The 22,085-nt window shown below is 38.2% G+C and overlaps 1 protein-coding gene across 1 annotated transcript; it reads left to right on the top strand.

Annotated features, from left to right (window-relative positions):
* Nucleotides 1–946: 946 nt before the first annotated feature.
* On the top strand, nucleotides 947–19,174 carry rflnb.S (refilin B S homeolog). The gene is given in 3 exon segments (NM_001097704.1): nucleotides 947–1,276; nucleotides 10,983–11,089; nucleotides 17,894–19,174. Coding segments are annotated over 3 exon segments (624 nt in total). The 5' UTR covers nucleotides 947–1,090; the 3' UTR covers nucleotides 18,225–19,174.
* Nucleotides 19,175–22,085: the final 2,911 nt, after the last annotated feature.

The following is a 22,085-nucleotide window of genomic DNA, read 5'->3' as shown; positions in this document are numbered from 1 at the left end:
ACTATGTTTCCTTTTATATAAATGGTAAAAATAACATTAATACATACCTCCCAACTGTCGCGTTTTCTGCGGGACAGTCCCAATTTTAACAGCTCAGCCCACAGTCCCGGATTGTTACTGAAATGTCCCAACGTTCTCTTTGATCTCCTGCACTGAACAGCCAGCAATAGATTCAAAGTTTCTAACTTAATTGGCAGAGAGCCCAGAATAGATACTTTTGTAGCAATTTAAGATAAGCAGGTCTCTTGGGGAAACTGACTGGGCAATTCACCTTCATTAGCAAAACTGTAATAACATAACATAATAACATAAAAACCACAGAAATGTGTTCAAACATTCATAACGAGCCACGTTTTGTAAAATTAACATGGCAATTAAAGGGGTTTGGCCACAAAATATGGTCGTGGTCAAAAAAAAAAAAATTCTATTTCCAAAATTTTGGGATGTATGTTAATCCTTTAACGTGCCATACCAGTGCCTACCTGGCTCCACAGTGGTACCAGTTCAGAGGAGCGTACCATGGTCTATCCCCCCCCTTCTCTGTACCTAGTACATTCCTTGTATTGCCACTATTTGGCACACACACCAGCCACCACCAGGAGTTCCTCTGCTCCCAGCCCTGTACTTCTTCCAGCCCTCACACAAAATTACACTGAAAGGAATGAAGCAAATGAAGTGCAAAGAGCTGTAAAAGCCATAAACAAGAGCAGCACTAATGAAGCAGCTTTAGGAATGCTCCTCTCAGACAGGAGAGATTCCATGTTAGCAGCAGCAAGTACATGAAGTGCCAATGTCCCGAGGCGTGAGAACTCCCAACTCAGTAAAGAAACCTGGGGAGGGACTGGAGGGGCAGGGCTTGACTGCTGCAGCTCAGACTTCTGCTTTTACCCCGCTGTTCAGTGGTTCTGGCTGACTCCACAGCTGAACTCCTGCTCTCACAGCTCCCCTGAAGGTCCCTGGAGCTGCAACAGTAATGCTGCAACAGTGAACTCTACGCCCATTAACGTGCCAGTTTATTTAGCCCTTAAACAGTTGCCCTTGCATTGTAAGTGGCACAGGAGACAGGAGCACAGCTGAGTGGCCGGCAGCAATGGTTGGCAGACTGAACTTGCAGGATGTCCCTGATCTGCTGGACATGAAGAAGAAAGGTGAAAGGGTGTTGGACAGCCCTGACTCTGGGCTCCCCCCCAGCCCCTGCCCCAGTAACTGGCACCTGTCTGCTGTGGTAACTGAGAAATCTGCTGAGCAAGACATCTCTGGGCAAAATACCCCAGCAGTGAGTATAATCATTCATTATTCACATCACACATTATAAATATATATATGCACAGAATTGCCATATCTAATTCGTATATATATATATATATATATATATATATATATATATATATATATATATATATATATATATACACCAGATTTGCACTAATGATAAGCACTGCAAAAATAAATCCAGAGTAAAGAATAATATTCAAAAATAGTCATTTATACAGAACTGAAATCTCAGAATTGTTTTTTTTTTTATTTAAGTCAAATTTCCAGAGCATTTTTCAGTATGTATGTACAGAGCCACAGATGTGCATTATAATTTATCATTTTCATTTAGTAAGCAGTTTGTATAGCAGAATGGTCGTACCATTGACCATGGTCATGTTTATAATATGCTGCTTGGAGGATGGAGAGTGCACTGTATGGAATAACACTGAGCTTTACTAAGGGACCAATGTATTTTTATTGATCATGCTCTATAAACCATATTACTCATGTTAAAAATGTACCCATAACGATGAATATCTGTAATATCCCAGTTAGTTATTTCCTCTGCCATTGTTTGAAAGAGCATGCAAACCCAAACATTGTTTGGCCTAATGAAAGAAAATGTGTTTTAATGTAACAATTTTCAGAGGTTTTACAATTAATTCCTACAGAAAGCAGCATTCGTGTATCCATTTCCTTTTTCTTGTGTTCTGGCTCAACACTGTGTAGCAGAAGTCTCAGTTAATCAGCTGGTTTATGGTACATTGTTTAAAAAGTTAGAACCATTAGGGAAGAGAATATAAAGGGACAGATAGTTGATCCTATAGAAAGCAGCATTTGTGTGTATCCCTTTCTGTTCTCTTGTTCTGGCTCAACACTACACATAGCAGAACTCTTAGCAGGTCCATTAATCAGCTGGCTCCTGTTTCAAAAGCCAGAACCACCAGGGCAAAGAATAGAAAGGCATTGTAGTTATGCAGCTGAAACCACTGAAATTTGTAATTATTCCACAATGGAATCTTTATTAGAATTTCTTTAATTAGGAACATTGTTTATATTTGTTTACATAAACGCTACATTGTTTGGTTAAAAAGTTAATTTTTAACCGGTATTTCTCATGGCTACTTAAATGCTACTTCTCTTTTTATATTATTGCTGTAGAGTGTTCGGATTCCTTTTACAGAGGATGCAGTATGTTGTATTTCACTCTCTGTCTGTACCAGGGATACACTGCTGCATTTTTGTCTCTGTAGCATGCACCCACTTTTTGCCATACTAGAGATGCAATAATACCTCTTAACCACTCTACACAAGGAATGTACCGTTTACTTCTTTGCTTTGTGTAGAATATTCAGTGCTTCATTCTGCTCTTTATATGTAATATTATCTCCTATATATAGAAGAGATGTAGTGCAGCATTCTTCTGTATGGAATGCAGTGCTGCACCCATCACCTTATACCAGTTCCAGTGATGCTATGTGGCTGCTGGGATGCAGTGGAACCTCCTGATCTGTTGCTAGAAATAAAAAGCTGTTTCTATATGTAGCAAAAGTACAATGTTAATTACTTGTTAGAAGGCTTTTAGTGCTCGTCCCTTCTCTCTATATAAGCTGCATCCATTGTATCATAACTATGTCAGATACACTGTTTTCTCTAGTCCTTTTATCAAACATGCATGACACTGGAATGTTGATTCCATCTGAGCTTCAAACTTAAAGAGATACTGAAACCAGAAAATAATCTTTTTTTTCTATCCATCATAATATTATCTTGGGATGCTATTTATAATTTTGCAATAAAAGTATTTGCAGGATGCTTTTACCTTTCTTACCCCCATGTTACTCTATGAGGGGGCTGTGATATTTGTGCAATAGTAGTCGGTTAGCATTAGAAACTTTAACTGACAGAGTTGGGACAGTCAGGTTGGCAAAACAGTCAGATTTATAAACTTTAAGTAATAATTACTTACAAAAGGAGAACTATCAGCAAAAAACGATCAACGTGACCTACTTTATATACTCGAGTATAAGCCGACCCGAGTATAAGCCGAGGTACCTAATTTTACCTACGGAAACTGGGAAACTTATTGACTCGAGTATAAGCCTAGACACAACTACAGCCCTGTCTCCAAGCAGCGCACATTCCTCCAAAGCGACCCCCCCAGTGATCAACCGGACTTCTTTGCAAAGTTGATGGTGACAGAGAATTGCCAAACGGATTACTGTGTGCATTGTCCCACTGTCCCACTACCATGTGCAGAGGGTGCTGTGTGATATTGCCATCACTGTTAATCTTTCGTATAACCAACAGAGGGTGCGGTGTGATATTGCCATCACTGTTAATCTTTCGTATAACCAACAGAGGGTGCGGTGTGATATTGCCATCACTGTTAATCCTTCATATAACCAACAGAGGGCGCTGTGTGATATTGCAGTCACTGTTATTCTTTCATATAACCAACAGAGGGCGCACTGTTATTCTTTCATATAACCAACAGAGGGTGCTGTGTGATATTGCAGTTACTGTTATTCTTTCATATAACCAACAGATGGCGCTGTGTGATATTGCAGTAACTGTTATTCTTTACATAACCAACAGAGGGTGCTGTGTGATATTGCAGTCACTGTTATTCTTTACATAACCAACAGAGGGTGCTGTGTGATATTGCAGTAACTGTTATTCTTTACATAACCAACAGAGGGCGCTGTGCGATATTGCAGTCTCTCCCCAAGGCAGCTAACTGTTGATATAGGAATGATTAAAAGTGACTGCAATCTCAGCTACTGCCCATTGACTTGAGTATAAGCCGAGGTAGACTTTTTCTGCACATTTTGGATGCTGAAAAACTCGGCTTATACTCGAGTATACACGGTATATGTAACTTTTAATGTAGGTTCATATTTTGAAAATAATTTTTTTGGTCAGTATCACTTTAATAGTCTAATGGCTTTGCTGAAATGTTCTGCCAATTTTAGGATCAACACATTTAAAATTATTAGCAAGTGCAAAGTTGCACTTTGCATCCAAAATAATAATAATAATAATCTCCCTTACATCACTAGCCTTATGAGTTCTGTTTTTATATTGCATTTAAAGGTGTTGTTTACCTTCAAATTAACTTTTAGTATGATGTAGAGAGAGAGAGAGAGATATTCTGAGAAAATTTACAATTGGTTTTCATTTTTTATTATTTCTGGTTTTTGAGTAACCTAGATTTTTATTCAGCACCTCTCTAGTTTGCTATTTTAGCAATCTGGTTGCTAGGGTCCAAATTACCCTAGCGACCATGCATTGATTTGAATAAGAGATAGGAATATGAACAGGAGAGGACCTGGATAGAAAGATGAGTAATATAAAGTAGCGATAACAATACATTTGTAGCCTTACAGAGCATTTGTTTTTAGATGGGATCAGTGACCCCCATTTGAAAGCTGGAAATAATCAGAACAAAAAGGGAAATAATTTAAAAAAGAAATAATGAAGACAAATTAAAAAGTTGCTTAAAACTGGCCATTATATAACATACTAAAACTTAACTGAAAGGTGAATCACCCCTTTAATCATCACAAATGATAGCCGTTTGCTTCTTCATCTCATATGTATGCTGGGATATATTAGCTTCTCAACATAGACAAAGGCAACAATTTGCACATTGAATGGCACATGGCAACATATAAAATGTACTTCTGTACATAAAGTGACTTGAAAAAATATGCAGCCACTTAACCAATGATCATATTTTGTTGAATAACAAATCATTCACTTAAAAGTTGTCCTCTGTGCTCATTTATTTTCAAAGCCCTAAGACATAATTATTTAATCCCCTAGATATTATTTTTCAAAGCCACATTTTGCACTTTTCGTTTTCAACAGTGGGCAAGGGCTTTTGAGAACAGGACTGCCTTGTTCTGTGCCTTGTTCTAGATGTGTGGTTAAAGGTGCAGCTGGTGCAGTGGTTTAGTACTCATATGCTATGTGCCTGCATCAAGTGCAAGAGCTGCTGGAAGCTATAGGTGCAAATTAGTGCCCATTAGTGCACTTATCACTTGTACCTGGAACTAGTATATGAGTCCTTAAGTCTTTTAAGTGAGTATATCACGCTATTGCATGCTATTTGGGAATGATTTTAGTCCATTCTCCCAGGCAAATTTACCACAGACTGAAACATGGTTTGAGAATGAGGTTTTGAATGTAGGACATTTAACCTTTTTGTTTTCCAATGTTTCTTGTCTTGTTTTAGGGATATTAAATATACTTAGTATATACACCATACTTACAATATAATATATAAAGATAAGTTTAGGTAACCCTAAGTATGAATGTTATTTTTTCTGTATTAAGCAAGCATAGGTGTTTTTGTGGTTTTTATAGTGATTGAGGATTCAATTTCTTTCTGTCTGTACTCATAAAACACATATTATTAAAGAATATGTGTGCTAGCCAATGTTCCCTCTCATTCTTAAAGGACAATAGTGCAACAAATTTGCACTAGTTCAGTCCAAGTACTGAATAGTACTATGCACTCTTCATAATTTAGTGCTGGTGTTAAACATTGCATTGCACCTATATTTTTTTTCTACTTCTTTCTCTATCAGGGATGCTGAATTACCTCCTCTCTTCTTGGAAGTATGTATGCTATGGTACATCACAATATCTACATCATCATACTGCATCCTCATTTGCAGTGGTACTTCTTTCTGTATGTATTAGTGATGCTGAATTTCCTCCTTTTCTCTGTAGCATGGATGCAGTGCTGCCTCCTCATCTTTATAGCAGGGATGCTGTTTTTCTTTCTTCTCTTCATAGAAGCGATGCTGTATTTCTTCTTCTTTTCTATAGCAGGGATATTGTGGTACTTCCCTCTCTCTATTAGTGATGCTATATTTCTCTTCATAGGAGCGATGCTGTATTTCTTCTTTTCTATAGCAGGGATATTGTGGTACTTCCCTCTCTCTATTAGTGATGCTATATTTCTCTTCATAGGAGCGATGCTGTATTTCTTCTTTTCTATAGCAGGGATATTGTGGTACTTCCCTCTCTCTATTAGTGATGCTATATTTCTCTTTAAAAGAGTGATGCTGTATTTCTTCCTCATCTCTATAGCAGGACTTTTGTGGTACTTCCTTATCATTGTAGCAGTGATACAGTACTGTTTCTTTATCTTTATAGCAGGGATGCCGTGAAACATCTATCTCTTTATATGAGTAATGCCTTATTTCTTCCACACATCTATAGTAGGAATGTTGTGGTAGTTTTTTCTCTGAAGGGTTACTGTACCACTTCCATCACTGCTGATTTACTTTCTGCCAGATTTCAAATATGAGCTCTTTCGCTTCTAATAGTGCTATTTTAGTCCCGCTGTATAAGGGAAATATATTTCTGCTTCCTCTATATTATGATAAGTTAGAATTTGATGGCAGAAATGGACCAGCTGGTTGAAAAATGAAATGCGTAATTATAGTTTCAAGTCCTTTAAATGGCTTTGTGTCACATGCGTGTTTGAAATCCTTTACTAAACTAGTCCCCACCACATCTGCAAGAAGTCTCTTGATTTATTAGCCTGTTTGTAATGAAGTGTTTCCTTATGTTTCCTCTCAGTTTTCCTTTTCTCCAGCTCCGTGTTCTGACAATGTTCCCTTGCTAGAAATGCTTCCCTCCAAAACTGTTACCTTCCTTGATATATTTGAAAGTTTCTATCATGTCAAATTTTTCTCTTCCCTCCCCTGTATTTTTTTTAAGTGCTTGTGACCTTTCCCAATATTCATTTGCATTTAGACCATGAAATATCTTCTTTCATCTCAGTATAGGGGAATAGTGCGGTTTCCATATTTTTTTTATCACTAACGTGCTGCTTTGGATCATGATGATGGCACAGCCTTCATTTTTCAATATAAGTGATGCAGCACTTCTTGTTTTCTTAATCACTAATTAAACTTATAAGGTGGACTTTATAACAAAGAAGGGGCTGTGGCAGATTGGCAGCAGGTCAATGGCAAAATAACTGGGCATTACAAATTTACTGGTTTAATTGTAATACCAGGCCAACCTCATCTAATATTTTACAGGCACATTATGCAACTAAAATGTTGGGACACCAAATAAACTACCCAGAAAGTAATGAAATCCATCATTTTGTTCCAAAAGTGACGGGAACAGCCACTGACCAAACTTGTAAGTGAGGATGTACTTTCTCCACAAGACTGATTCATCAAGAATCTGTTCTTTATTTCCCATTGCTGTTTATATCAATTACCCTTTTTATAAGATATATCAACAATCACATATTTTTGGGAAACCTGCAGAATTCACAGAGAAGCCTATAAAGTTAAATATTTCCATTTCCAAATTCCTTGTGGTTTCAACCCTGCTGTTTTTTTTTCCGAATCACAGAAGGATACACAGTAGGTGGCAATGAAAAAAATCTCTTGCGAGCAGAAAAGCTGTTTTTCCTGTGTTCTTTTTTTGACATCGTAGATTATTCAGCTATTAGTTAAAAAAAGATGCACTGTGCTATTATTAATAATACTGCCACTGACATTTATGAGTGTATACAGCACGTTCTAACAGGGATGGGCAACAAAAATAGGCTGTGCTGACAGCCACACAAAAGGCTGCTGCCTGCAAAGGATTATTATGTAAAGGGCGAGAGGAATGCTACAGAGGCATTAGAGAAGTTAATTGACTTTTTAGAGCTTTCTGCAACAGTTATTTTTGCTTAGGGTAGGGATGGGCAGTTTGCAGAAGGGATGCCAATCTTGTAGCCTTCAGATTGTCATGAATTACAATCCCAAGACCTTGGACAATACTTTGCAATTGTAGCCCATAACAGATGGAGTACTATGAGTTTAATTTCCTTGGCCTATTACTTTTTGGCTAAGAATTCTGGGAACTGTGTGCCAAAAACAGCTTTGGAGCTGCAGGTTGGCTCTTTCTGACTTGCGTATATATACACATGTTGGCAGTTATTCCCTGACCATGTGCCAAAGTTAAAGCACATACTGTTTGAGATTATCTTGCAAATAAACCTCCGTTTCTATAAGAAGATGCTCCAGGCTGTATATCAGATATCACTATTTTTCTCAAATTCCACTTCCTATAAATGTAGGTGTCTTCTCAGAAACATTATCTACTTCTTGTTTTTTTTTTCCGTTAAATTTGTTGTCAAACAAGAAATCCTTGTCTGAAAATACAGCAATACCTGTCTGGAAATCTCATCTCCGTCCTGAAACAAGGTTGCGGAGGTTGTACACTTGTTGTTATTGCTTTTTTGCCTAGAGCTGTTTATTGGCAACTATAGTGATCACATGTCTGCCCTGTCTGCCTTCTGTTGTTGAGTTTATCATTCAGGAGGTCAGATTGTGAATGTCTGATCCAACACAGGTCCAAGCCTATGTCAAGCAGATTAGCATTTGTTTTAATAGTCACCCACTTTGTATGCATTTCAAATGTATCTCAAATACATTTTCAGGGCAACAAAAATAAATGCCCACATGGTGAGAGCTTGCAAACCTGCCATTTTAATTACAAAGGTATATGAAATCAATCATCTGTAGGCCTGCATAGATTTGAACACAATCCAGCACATTGTATTTTCAGAAAATGTCAGTGTAGGTATGTCATTTGTTTTCTAATAGCTTTTATCTAGAGAATGTTACAAAATTAGGTAATGCCTTACAAAAACAATTAAAAAAAACAACTCTTCTTTTTTTGGCATTCCTTTTTTTCTGCAAAAACTAAAATGGCATGACTTAATTTATAACATACTGCTGGGAACTATTTGTAGAGAGTGTGGGGTATTTATGGGTGATCAGAGGCAAATCCCACCAATAATGTTCCAAAAGTGAAATGCCTTTCCAGAAGAGTAGAGGCTATTATAGCAGAAAGCGGAGTACTACCTTCATAGTAATACCCTTAGTTTGGGAATGAGATGTTGGAACGGCAGGGTATTGATATTTTGGCCATATATTATATATATTTTTTGGCCTTGTACTTGGTGTCAAGGGAGACCAAGAAGCCAATATATTGGGGGCTGGTGCCATCTTACCTCCTCTCCCTCTGTTCAGCTCTCAGATTGTGCAGGTTACATTACTATTTCCAGCAAGGTGGTTGCAGAGATGCACATGTGCTGAACCAGTAGCAGTATGTAATGTATTAAGCTTTTGGCACCACAAAGTAAAGGCAGGATGGCACAGGCATTTTGAAATTGGAATTTAAGGTGCTGCGTAGTATATTAAAGGAGAAGAAATACCATTTTACACTTGAGGGTTCCAAAAGTAAGGCACCCCAAGTGATTACTTTTACTTACCTGACACCCTGGCACCTCCTATCAGCAGAAAATCGCCTGGGGTACTTCTAGTAAGCACCACAGAGCAGACGCATGCACAGTAGAGCGAAATAGCCGGCTTTTTTATTAAGGTTCAGCTTTTTGCTCTACTGCGCATGCGTCTGCTCTGTGGTGCTTACTAGAAGTACCCCAGGCCGGTGCGATTTTCTGCTCATAGGAGGTGCCAGGGTGTCAGGTAAGTAAAAGTAATCACTTGGGGTGCCTAACTTTTGGCACCCCAAAGTGTAAAATGATATTCCTTCTCCTTTAAGACTCCTCATCTAGAAAACTTCAGGTCTACAACACTGCAAATAATATACCCCTTCCTTAAAGGCTTTATTTTGTGGCCATGATCTGTGCATGCACTAATGGCAACTACCTTTGGAAGCTTTCACCTGGGTCAGAATTATTTTGTGTCATAAAACTGCCTCTAGTTGGCAATGGCATCCTCTCCCACACTATGTTAGTAGAATGCTGATAATATTAGCACGAGTAAAGAATGTGGGTTGGTCCTGAAGAGCCATACGCTAACTCCATGCATTAATACAGAATCCAATAAATGGAGATATTTTCGCACCAATCAGTAATCTTCAGTTTGATTTGTTTTTTTCTAATAAAAGTGCTTCCAGTGTGCAAGGTTTAACTGAAGCAGAGGACTGTTTGCTTCATTGCAATGTTCTTTAATATGCATAGATGAAGCAGGCACCAGTGGTAGTCAGCTGGATCATCCAGACGCACCACATATCACACCTAAGTGAAACTGGACTACTTCCAGGGAATTCCTAGAAAATGTCTTTGTTAGATTTGTCTTAACTCTACCTCTTACTAAATGCCTAATTCAGAATACTTGAAATGTAGAGGCCAGGGTCAGACAACTTAAAGCTTGGTGCAATTCCTAGAGGCAACTCTGACCTTTCTAGCTCAAATACTGAACTGCAGCTCCCAGAAATGATTCTGCCTTATTTATAAATGCCAATGCAGTTTGTAGAATGTGCATGCATTCAGGTTAACAAGAGAACTTTATACAGGTATGGGGCCTATTATCCAAAATGCTCGGGACCTGGGGTATTGGGATAATGGATCTTTCTGTAATTTGGATCTTCACACCTTAAGTCTACTAGAAAAAAAACTTTAAATAGGCTGGTTTTGCTTCCAATGAGGATTAATTATATCTTCATTTGGATCAAGCACAAGGTACTTTTTTATTATTACAGAGAAAAAATTTGGATTATTTAAATAAAATGGAGTTTGTTGGAGGCTGCTATTCCGTAATCCGGAGCATTCTGGTGGTTTCTAGATAACTGATCCCATACCTGTACCGTTGTATTATTATTTGCAATTTATAAATGTACCACCCTGCCTTTTTACTAAAGGACTTTTTGTTATATGTTTTGTTTTGAAGAATTTGGCCCTCTCGTTGAGCCTATCGAGCAGCTTCACACCAAGACTGTGCCCTTTATCGTTCGGAGAGGGAGTGGAGTTTGATCCATTGCCACCAAAGGAGATAAGGTGAATATCACTACTTTTTTCCTCATGCTGACACATACACAATTAGCTATTTGTTTGCCAAACAGTGTGTAATACCAGGAATGAAATATAAATCTGGCTTGAATTACATGCTTACATGTGTGTTATGAGTCAGGAGATACAGTATAGGAAAGCACCCATATTTGTTTTCAGGGAGGGCAATTGTTGCTTGTATTTTGAGAGCAGGAAAAGGCACTGGCAGAAGCAAACAGCAGGCAAAACAATATGCATATATGCATTTCTGCAAAGGACCAGCTGAATCAGAATGATCAAGCCTATAAGAGCTCCTTTTCCTCATACCAGGAATGGGGGTATTTATTACTACTGTGGGGGAACAGGGCCCCCCCTAACTTTTCTATAAAGTCATATTAGCAAATGCAAAGTTTGATACTATCAATAATAGCAACCATTTAGCAATTCACCTGTTTTGTTCTACTGGTTACTATGTGGCTATTTATAGTTAATATAAGGTAAAAACAAATATGAGTATATGCATTGCAGTGAGACCTGATCCAATCTTGCATACTGTATATTTTATAATAATAAGCTTACATGTAGTATGGGGTCCAATATTACAATTATCTAGGCTACTTTGGTGCAGTTTTGGAATTATGTTCATATTATTATTAGGCCTGAGTCTCCAACCCGGATTATGTAGGGGCTGTCATCACTGTGCAGTCCGAGGAATGAAAAATGTATCCACGCATATTTCTTAGCAGGGCTTCTTGCCTGGAGCCCTCTGAGAGACTATGTTATGTAACGCTTTTTTATCAATTTGGACAAGTGCTGTCAGTTCATTACTTCTCAGGCTTTACCCCAGGGTTCAATAAATAATTTTTTTAACGGTGTTAATATTAGATAAGTGAAAGAGAATTTGGCGGGTTTGTGTGCGTGTATCTTTCTGCCTAAGAGTTCAAGTAAAAAGAACCCTGAGACTTGTGTTTTGTGAGATTGCTATTCTAGCTCAAGCAGATTTTTACAATTTGACAAGCTACAACAAGCATTTATCGGCATGAATGTGAGTTTTATCTTGGTCAACAGTTTCACTTAACCGCTTGGGTATGAAGTGGGTAAAAAATGAAATATGCACATATTCAGCATAACATGGTCAAGTGTTTATTTAGAAACACAAGCAAAATAGCTTTCATGCCAACTTGTTTATTTCTAGGTGTGAAAATGTTGAAAATATGTCTCATATTTGCCTGCCAAATTCTCTTTTCACTTAGCTAAAATTGAAGGCTGAGCAGCTTTGGGACCAGCCTTCAGTGCCAAATTCACTCATTTGCCAAATAACAGAGATATTTCTGTAAACCTTTCGTTTCAATTCAGGTAACAGAGCTTAAAGTGAGAATAGTCCATGAACTACAGAGAGATCGAGCAACTCCCACTCATCTATTCGTTTATTACACCCCTCATTTACTAGTGTTTAGGAAATATTTTGGAAGAGGGGGAAGATAATCCAATATCATTTTGCTTAAGAAAAGCCTGCATTAGTTAAATTAACTGGTGTGACAAAACACAATTCTTATAAGCAACAATAGGGATAGTGTGCTTACCGAAGCACTGGTTGCAATGCACATGTGCCAGTTAAGCCACGTCAGAATCAGCAGCAAGACCTTGCGTGCGCTTACATTCCAGCATGCATGTCGAATGTCGTGATACCAGTGTGTGTAGTAAAACATGTGCATCCAGATGTTTGCCACCATTTTTGCCCTTTAAAAGACCCTGCCAAACAATGAGACTTTGCTTGTTTATCAAGTTTACTCTTGTGTCTGGCGGACCCCCTCGTACATCGAATTGGCTCTCCGGCCTCTCTCCACTACTGCACTGCCTGTCCTCAACTCCAGGTCGGTGACTAGTCGGTGTGAGGTGTTTGTGAGTTGGATTTTCATTAGTTGCTCTCTGCAGACCTGACATTATAACTAAGCCCAGGATGCTTTCGAAAATTCTCAAGACTTATTTCACCTCCACACCTATTCTTCATCATCTGGATCTTTTTTGCCTTTCATCCTAGAAGGGCAATCATATCTCAAAGACCTGATCCTTCTGATTCCTTACATCCTATGGCAGTTCGTGGCTGAATCTAATCTCAGACTGTGAAAAGTATGTGAAGTCCTGTGACAGATGTTGCAGAGACAATGGGTTTACTATTACCATTACCTGTTCCTACCAGACCATGACCTACCAGACTTACCAGACCATGGGGGTCCAGTTTCCTTGAACTTCATCTCCGAGCTGCCTTCTTCTGTGGGTAACACTAGTATTTTTGTTATTGTTGACTGATTAACTAATATGGCTCATGGCTCTTCCTAAACTCCCAGCTGCTGCCTTTACTGCCGAAGTATTCATTAATATTCATTAAATAAGTGAACAGACTGCATGAAATTCCCAACAAGGTAATCTCTGATCAAGGGGTTAAGTTTACTTCACAGTTTTGGAAATCTATGTGTAATGCTCTTCAAAACAAACGTTGTCTTTCATCTGCATTCCATCCACAGTCTAATGGTAGGTCTGAGAAGACAACCAACCCCGGAAAAATATCTCAGGTGCTTTATCTCCAGGATGATTGGATTTCTTTGCTACCATTTGCAAAATTTGCATATAATAATTCACATAATTCATCTATCCAGCAATCACCATTCTTTGCTAATTATGGACTACATCCTGCTAACTTTCCTTTATCAATTCTGGATAACTGTAAAGATAACTTTAAAACTCTTTAAGGTATCATGACTAAAGCAAAATGTTAAGAGTTACGATAAAAAACAGAGCAAAGATCCAGAATTCAAATTAGGAGACAAGGTTTGGCTCTCGTTCCATTAATCTTAAGCTTTCTTGTCCAAATAGAAAATTTGGTCATTTGGTTTTCTTGGACCCTTTAAAATTGCTCGTCAGGTTAATTAGTGGCCTTTCAGTTAAAGCTCCCTCTGTCCTGGCACATTCAGTTCTAGTTTTCCACTCTGCCTTTCTTTAAACTGTGACTCCTAATTCTTTTATTGGTTGTATTTCCGCTCCTCCACCAGTATTAGTTAATGGGGAAGAAGAATTTGAGATGGAAGACGTTCTGGATAACATATTCAGAGGTAAAACTCACCAAGGTTTGGTTAAGTGGAAAGGTTTTGACACCGAACAGAATTCTTGGGAACCAGCAAAGAATATCCATGCTTCCAGACTTCTGCAACAGTTACATAATTACATAGGATTGAAAAAAGACCACAGTCCATCCAGTTCAACGTCTCCAAATGAAACCCAGCATCCATACATACACATACTGACCCCTCCTTACACGCACATAAACTATATATACCCATATCTATACTAACTATAAAAGCACCAAATTCCTTGGTGTCCGCCTGGCGGAGAACCTCACCTGGTCCCACAACACCAGCTACTTAGCGAAGAAAGCCCAGGAGCGCCTCTATTTACTACGCCTAAATTCCATCTCCACCCATCCTTACTCAAGACCTTCTACAGAGGGACTATCAAGAGCATCCTGAGCAGCTGTATCACTGTCTAGGCTGGGAACTGCACTGTCATGGAGCGCAAGACCCTACAGAGGATAGTGAAGACAGCAGAGAAGATCATAGGTGTCTCTCTACCTTCCATCACGGACATTTACACCACTCGCTGCATCCGTAAAGCCACCAGCATTGTGGCTGATCCAACACACCCCTCACACTCACTGTTCACACTCCTGCCATCTGGAAAAAGGTAACAAAGCATTAGGGCCCTCACTATCAGACTGTGTAACAGTTTCTTCCGCCAAGCCATAAGGCTCCTGAATACTCAGGGACCGGACAGATCTCTCTCATAGTGATGGGCGAATTTGCACCGTTTTGCTTCGCCGAAAAATTCACGAATTTCGCACGAAATTCGTGAAATGGCGAAAAATTTGCGAAACTGCGCCGGCGTCTCGTTTTTGAATTTTTTTCTACGAATTTTCGCGGGCGTTTCACGAATTTATTTGCTGGCGGCGAATCGCGCAAATTCGCCGCGAATTTGCGCCTGGTGAATAAATTCACCCATCACTACTCTCTCACACTCACACTCCATCTGACCTTATTGTATAAATAAATAGCCATTGGATACAATTGTTCTCTATGAGCACATCTGCACTTTATCATGTTCTTTATCATGTTCTTACTACCATCATATCACAATGATACACCCATCATGTCTGACGTTTAGCATTATTTACTTAACATATTACATCTGCTGAGTGTGCACTGTCTCTGCACTGTGCTGACCTGTCTTGCAGGAGTTGTATATTTTTGCACTTGCACTTTTTGTCTGTTGTCTGGTACATCTATGTTGTGTTGTGTAGTACCATGGTCCTTGAGGAACATTGTTTCGTTTCACTGTGTACTGTACAAACGTATATTGATGAAATGACAATAAAATCACTCTTCTTGATTTTAGTATCTTTATGGGAAAAAGGTTCCTTGGGATCATCCAAGTAAGACTGTTATTTGCATCCAGAGGCCATTCCTCGGGGGGGGGGGCAATGTAAGGGGATTTATCAAAGCGTTGGTCACAATGTGCATGTACATGTTAAGCCGCGTCAGAATCTGCAGCGAGGCTTTTGCATGGAAATGCTTGCGTTCCAGTGTACATCAAAACTTACTTGATGCATCTAAAGGATGCAAAACCAGCGTTTGCCTCCATTTCTGCCTTTTAAAAGACTCTGACTTATAGTGAGATTTTGCTTGGTTATCAAGTATACAGTACTCTTGTGCCTAACATTCCTGTATCCTGATCTTATTCCTGTTGTGACCTACGGCCTGATTATCATCTTGAACCTTCGCTGCCTGTTTGGATCTGTTTGACTACTATTCTGTTAACCCCCTGGTAGTATATATATATATATATATATATATATATATATATATATATATATATTTATATATATATATATATATATATATATATATATATAAGTAATAGAGGATCCGCACTCTCATTTTCATTTTAAAGTGATAGCTTTTATTTCTCACATCACAATCCGACGTTTCGGTCCCTCCTGGGGACCTTTCCTTGAGAAAGGTCCCCAGGAGGGACCGAAACGTCGGATAGTGATGTGAGAAATGAAAGCTATCACTTTAAAATGAAAATGAGAGTGCGGATCCTCTATTACTTATTCCTTAAACATTGATCAAGCACCTCGAATCAACCATTGTCAGAGGTGCGGGCACTCCAGAAAAAGTTATATATATATATATATATATATATATATATATATGCAATGGAGAGCTAGGGCACACACATAAGGAGTTACACACCTGGGTGCAATACAGGAATACAATATCCACTCGAGAAGAATGCTGCTGCACACCAGGATTTATCATGAAAAAAGTTAGTACTTTATTTGATCAACGTTTCGGTCCTCACCATGGACCTTTATCAAGATGCATCAACAGACAAGTGAAAATAATTTATAGACTCACCCACCAGACACCCACCACCAAACCACGCCCCTGTTGCAGGTGTGTGAATTAATCAATAAGTGAACCTTCAATCAACTGGCATGTGATTTCCAAAAATTGTACTGTAAATTTACTGTATAAATATTTTGAAATACTGTATACAAAACTTATAAAAATATTTAAAAACATATAAAACATGTCATATAGATGTTAAAAAACAGTCACAGTAGGGCGCAGATCTTTATTATAAATCTGACTCTTACTATTAACCAGAGTTAAAGTACACTACAGATACATCTGTCAATTTAAGTCATTCTAGTCTTATAGAATAAGCTCTTGCTGGTAAATTGTCAGGCTAAGTTATTCATACTTTAATTACTGTACCATAGTGAATAATTTTCTGGGACCACATCAGTACACCGGTACAGATCATGGTGAAGACATTTCTTCCCATATTTTGAAGCAAGATAAATAATTCTATATAATTCTAATAATTCTTGAATAAACAAATCTTTAATATTATCAGCCCAATAGGCTTTTATAATAACAGGACCAAGTCCATAGATAGCATCTTCCCAAGAATTCATCCTGAGAGAACATGCAGCATGTTTGTGCACACGTATCTGGAAATGTATAAAAAATGTATTGAGCAACATCATTTACTCTTATAATTCTTTGGGGGGGGGAACTAATATTAAGATTGCAATAACCATGCTATAGAGCTTTACCAGTAATTAAAAATTAGGGTTCTTCCCTTTCTATGCCCAGGCTGGCCAGGGCTCCGTAGTGCACAAGGAGCTGTGCAAAGTTCTTCAGAGAACAATTTCTAGCTATTTGATCTTTTATGTATGTATCAAAAGTATTCATACTGTCAGGAAAAAATGTTTGCATTGGCACGACTCACAAAGATAGCTGACATAACAGACTCCCAATGTAGATAGAATTGCCGTATTTCAAATCAGAAAATTTGTATTGACTTCAATTAAATTATAGGAAACATTTAAAATTTTGACTTCCACAGTGATAACTCTTAAACATTTTTCACTACTTCCCACATCTGCCATAAGCAAAGCATTTCCCATTATTATCAGTGGTAAGGGGTGGAAGGTGATCAAGGGTATCATGTACAGGTTCCTGTTTTTGCAGAAAAACAGTTTTTAGTTTGAGTTTTAATTTACTTGCACAAATGCATGTATCCTGTCTTTCTCCCTTCTATGCCCTTAATTTACTTCTATGTACAGCAGCATTGCACCATTAAATGTGCTCTACCGAACTTATTTATATTACTCTAACTGTTAATTCAGACATAAACCCATTCTGTGATCCTCAGAAACACTTTTCTTTTCTTCTTTGTTCTTTGTAGGTACACCTCATCAGTTAAATACGATTCAGAGAAGCATTTTATCGACAACATCTACATGCCAATGGGATTAGGACTGTCCTCCTGCAGCCAAACTGTGATTTGTGTCCCCAACTGTACATGGCGCAATTACAGAGCAGAAGTTCATTTAGAACCTAAGAACAAACCCCAGAGATTCAAGAGCACCACCATTGTTTATCCCAAGCACACTAAGGTTATTTACACCACTACCCTGGATTATAACTGCAAGAAGTGCATGAGGCGTTTCCTATCCAGCGTAGAGCTGGAATCTGCTGAACACCTGGGCAATGAGTGCTACGGAGATGATTATTAGTTATATTTTCTCCTTACTGTCAAGGTTTAAGAATGTAATCATTTTGGAATTACTGTGACACTTTGATCTCAAACAATAATTACAGTTAAGCATATTACATAACGACAGCTTTGAAGTATTTGAAAATGGACCGTCTTCCAGAACATGGACTCAGTGTGAGACTTGATAGGTTTTTGTTAATGAGATTTACGGTAGGCAAAAGGTTTTCCCTCTGTGGATTGGTGGGAACTGGCACTTACTGCAAATCCATCATTGTGTGAGCCCTGAAATCGTCTGCTTTTTACATTTACATACTTCTGAAAGGTTTTCTCATGAAAGTTATCATTTAGAAGCTGGTCCTTCTCCAAAAACAAAAAAGAAAAGAAAGAAAGAGAGAAGAAAAATAACTATTCTGCCTCTATTTACAGAAGATGAAAATATTATGTTATATGCCTCTAATATTATATAACTAAACCAAGACAGTCCTGGGCTCAAATATGTTTTGTCCTACACAGCTGAAAAACAAAAGAAAGATAAAACCTAATTCTGTCCTTACTGTATATATTATTTCAAACTAAACATGGATATGTCTGGTGAATTGAATTAAGGGATATGAGGAAAAAGTTGTATAATTTTTAACTTTGCTTACGCTTGAACCCCTGTTCTGTGCAGCCAGTGAGGTTACTAAATCTAATGCTGAACTGGAATTGTTACCTCTGCAAAGGAAGAAAAGGATTCCGTGCACCTGAATTGTTTATTTGTCTTTATTTTTAACCCCAAACTGTGTTTTGTGTAGACATTAAAACAGTTAGGGAAATGAATTGATATATCTCAATATTCACGCCACAAATGTTAATGTAACTCGCAAAAGGGGCCAGAGGCCTACATATACTGTCTGGTGTTGTACTAGAAAATGATACCAAAGATACAAACATGAGATACAATAAATATTATATTACCGTGCAATAATACACTGTATATAGCGCACATCTGTCAAGCCATTCTATTTTATTTGACAGTGCTATACAAATGTTAGAAGCTTTTATATGTATACTGTATACTGTAGAACACTGTACTGAATATTTTGATTGCAAGTGTTACACATACAGTCCTGCAATTTCCAAATACATTATTTTTTGTATATTACTAACAATATTTGGCTTTCTGGCAAAGTACTCTGTGATTTAGATATATTGACCTTTAAATGTTTTTTGTATAAATGTTTTTCCAGATTAGATATGTCTCACGATTAATAAAACAGTTTAGATTTTCCCAATCTCAACATTTTATGATTAGGATATCAGGTCACTTTAGGCCACACCCTTTATTTACCAAGGCCATGGTTGTCTTAAACCCAGTCTACATTTTGTCAGTTGTGTTCAGGGCCAGAATTAGGGGTAGGTACAAGAGGCACATACCTCAGTCACCTACCCCTAGTTTGGATTGTATAATTCCTGCTCCCAGGCAGATGGAGGGAGCGGCAATGCAATGCGCTACCTGCACATGACCACTGTGCATTGCTGCCTCCACTTGTCAAATCCTCCCTGCTCATCACCCCTAACACTGGCCCCAATAGTTGTGCTCCTTTTATGACTTACAGAATTGGACTGTTCTGCCTAAACAGCAATAACTGCATATCAATATAATCTCAGCGTTGGTGTTGAGTTATCCTTAAAGAAATTCTAGAGAGGCCCAATATGGACAAGTCTGATTACTTTAGGTATTCTTAATCTAGGCGTAGGGACCCAACAATGGGTCTTTACACTGTTTAAGATGGGTCTCTCACTAAATAAATGTGCCATTTTCCTATCATGATATTCATATAGCAAACTTAGCAAATAAGTGGTTTTAAAAAAAATTAAGGACTATTGACTTACAAATAAACTATATACCCGCACTCCCAAATTTCTTTTTTTCATAACATGCTGGGTGATTTCATAAGTGTGCCTCTGCCACTGAGGATTGCTTCTAGATATGTACAATTAGGCAACAATACAGAATTATGTAGTATGAATACTTTAACTTTACACCGGTTGTTCAGATGCAGTACTATTAACTGCCACATCACTTCAATAAGATATTTCACTGATTTTCTAATAGGCTAATTTCAATTTCTGGAAACAGAGGGAAATTTCCTGTCTAACGAGTCAGTGGAACTATACCTTTTATCTTTCCAGCATGCTGCAGTATCCTCTCAGACACAAACAGACATTTACAATGGCCTAAAAATAAGCCACTTTTGAAGCTTGATTGAAAACAGGTGCAGGCTTCTTGTGTTGATTTTTGTATACATGATTTCCGAGCTGGATACCTATAAAAGAAAACTGAGGTTGCTCTGCTGTATAAAAAGTTAAAAAACAACAAACAAATGCACTCACATATTTACATGTTATTCTGCGAGGCCGTCTTTAATGCCTCTCACGCATAAGTTGCTTCCTTCGTTCCCCTGCCGTGGATCTTTGATGCATTCTCATAGGCAGATTTTACTGGGTAGGCTAAGTTTTCTCAAACCAGCACCAATGAAATTTCTACAACATAACAGAGTTATTATACATGATAAATGATATGGTTGCAGCTATTATAGATGAAATTGGCATTGCATTTATCCTCAAACGTGTACAGAGGTTATTATACCTGAAATTGTAACTGCCGTGTGTTCTTTGGTGTTATAACAGGGTGGCGCTATACAGGTATGAGACCTGTTATCCAGAATGCTCATGACCTAAGGTTGTCCAGCTAAGGGGGGTCTTTACTTAAAGGAGAAGCAAAGGTTAAAACAAAGTAAGCCTTATCAGAAAGGTCCATCTAAATATACCAGTAAACCCCCAAAGTAATGCTGCTCTGAGTCCCCTGTCAAAAGAAACACTGCATTTCTTTCCTTCTATTGTGTACACATGGGCTTCTGTATCAGACTTCCTGCCTTCATCTTAAACCTCATTGCCCTGGGCAAGAGCATGCTCAGTTTGCTCCTCTTCCCCCCCCCCCTTCTCTACTGTAATCTGAGCCAAGAGCAGGGAGAGACTCAGGCAGGAAGTGATGTCACACCACATTAATACTGCAGCTCCTAATCTAAACAAACAGAGAGTTTCTAGAGCTGGTAAAACATTCTACAGAATAAATATAGCATTCTAGCTTGCACTATTGCAGCTAATCTATCGGCAATAAAATGCCTCCGTAGCTTTCCTTCTCCTTTAATATGGATCTCCATATATTAGGTTTACTGTGCATTTACACTCTACACACTAGCAATGCAGCCCTCCTAGTCCAACTATGGCATTTGTAACAGTAAGTGCTGGAATCACGGGTGGATGGCAAGGACCCCCCAGAATGCTGCTGAATAGGCACTGTATTATTTATGGTGGTATGTATTCTGGGGTATTATGAATGAAGTTGGTTCTTAATATTATGAATACATTTTCTGTGTATAAAGTGTCTTTATTAGCCATCCCTATCCATAAAAAATCACCCTTTGCCTATGTGTGTTCCACCACAGGGGAACACAGTAGTAAATTTAGCACATCAACGGGGGAATGTAATAAAAATCGCTTACGGAAAAACTATTCGCAATGCGAAAAGTTATGCCTTTGCGCGAACAAATTTTGCTTTGTGTGAATTTAATATAGCTTTTGCGAGCCCGGAAACTGTTTAGCGACCACTTCCAACAGTGAAAGACCGTTTGCGAATTTTATAGTTTGCGCCAATGCGCAGTCAATGTAATAAAACTTCTTACTGAAAAAGTCTTATGTTTGCTCCAAAAGATTACGACACCTTCAAGCACTTCTTATGAGTGCGCAATTAAAATGCGCAATTAAAATTCGCAATGCAATAACAGTTTAAGGAACAATTTTTAGTCTTATTGGTGCGAATTGTTTTGCTCTTTGC

This window comes from Xenopus laevis, chromosome 2S (genome assembly GCF_017654675.1).
Source record: "Xenopus laevis strain J_2021 chromosome 2S, Xenopus_laevis_v10.1, whole genome shotgun sequence".
In the NCBI taxonomy this organism is placed as follows: domain Eukaryota; kingdom Metazoa; phylum Chordata; class Amphibia; order Anura; family Pipidae; genus Xenopus; species Xenopus laevis.
The sequence above is the reverse complement of the archived record's forward strand: the minus strand, read 5'-3'. Positions and strand labels throughout refer to the sequence as shown.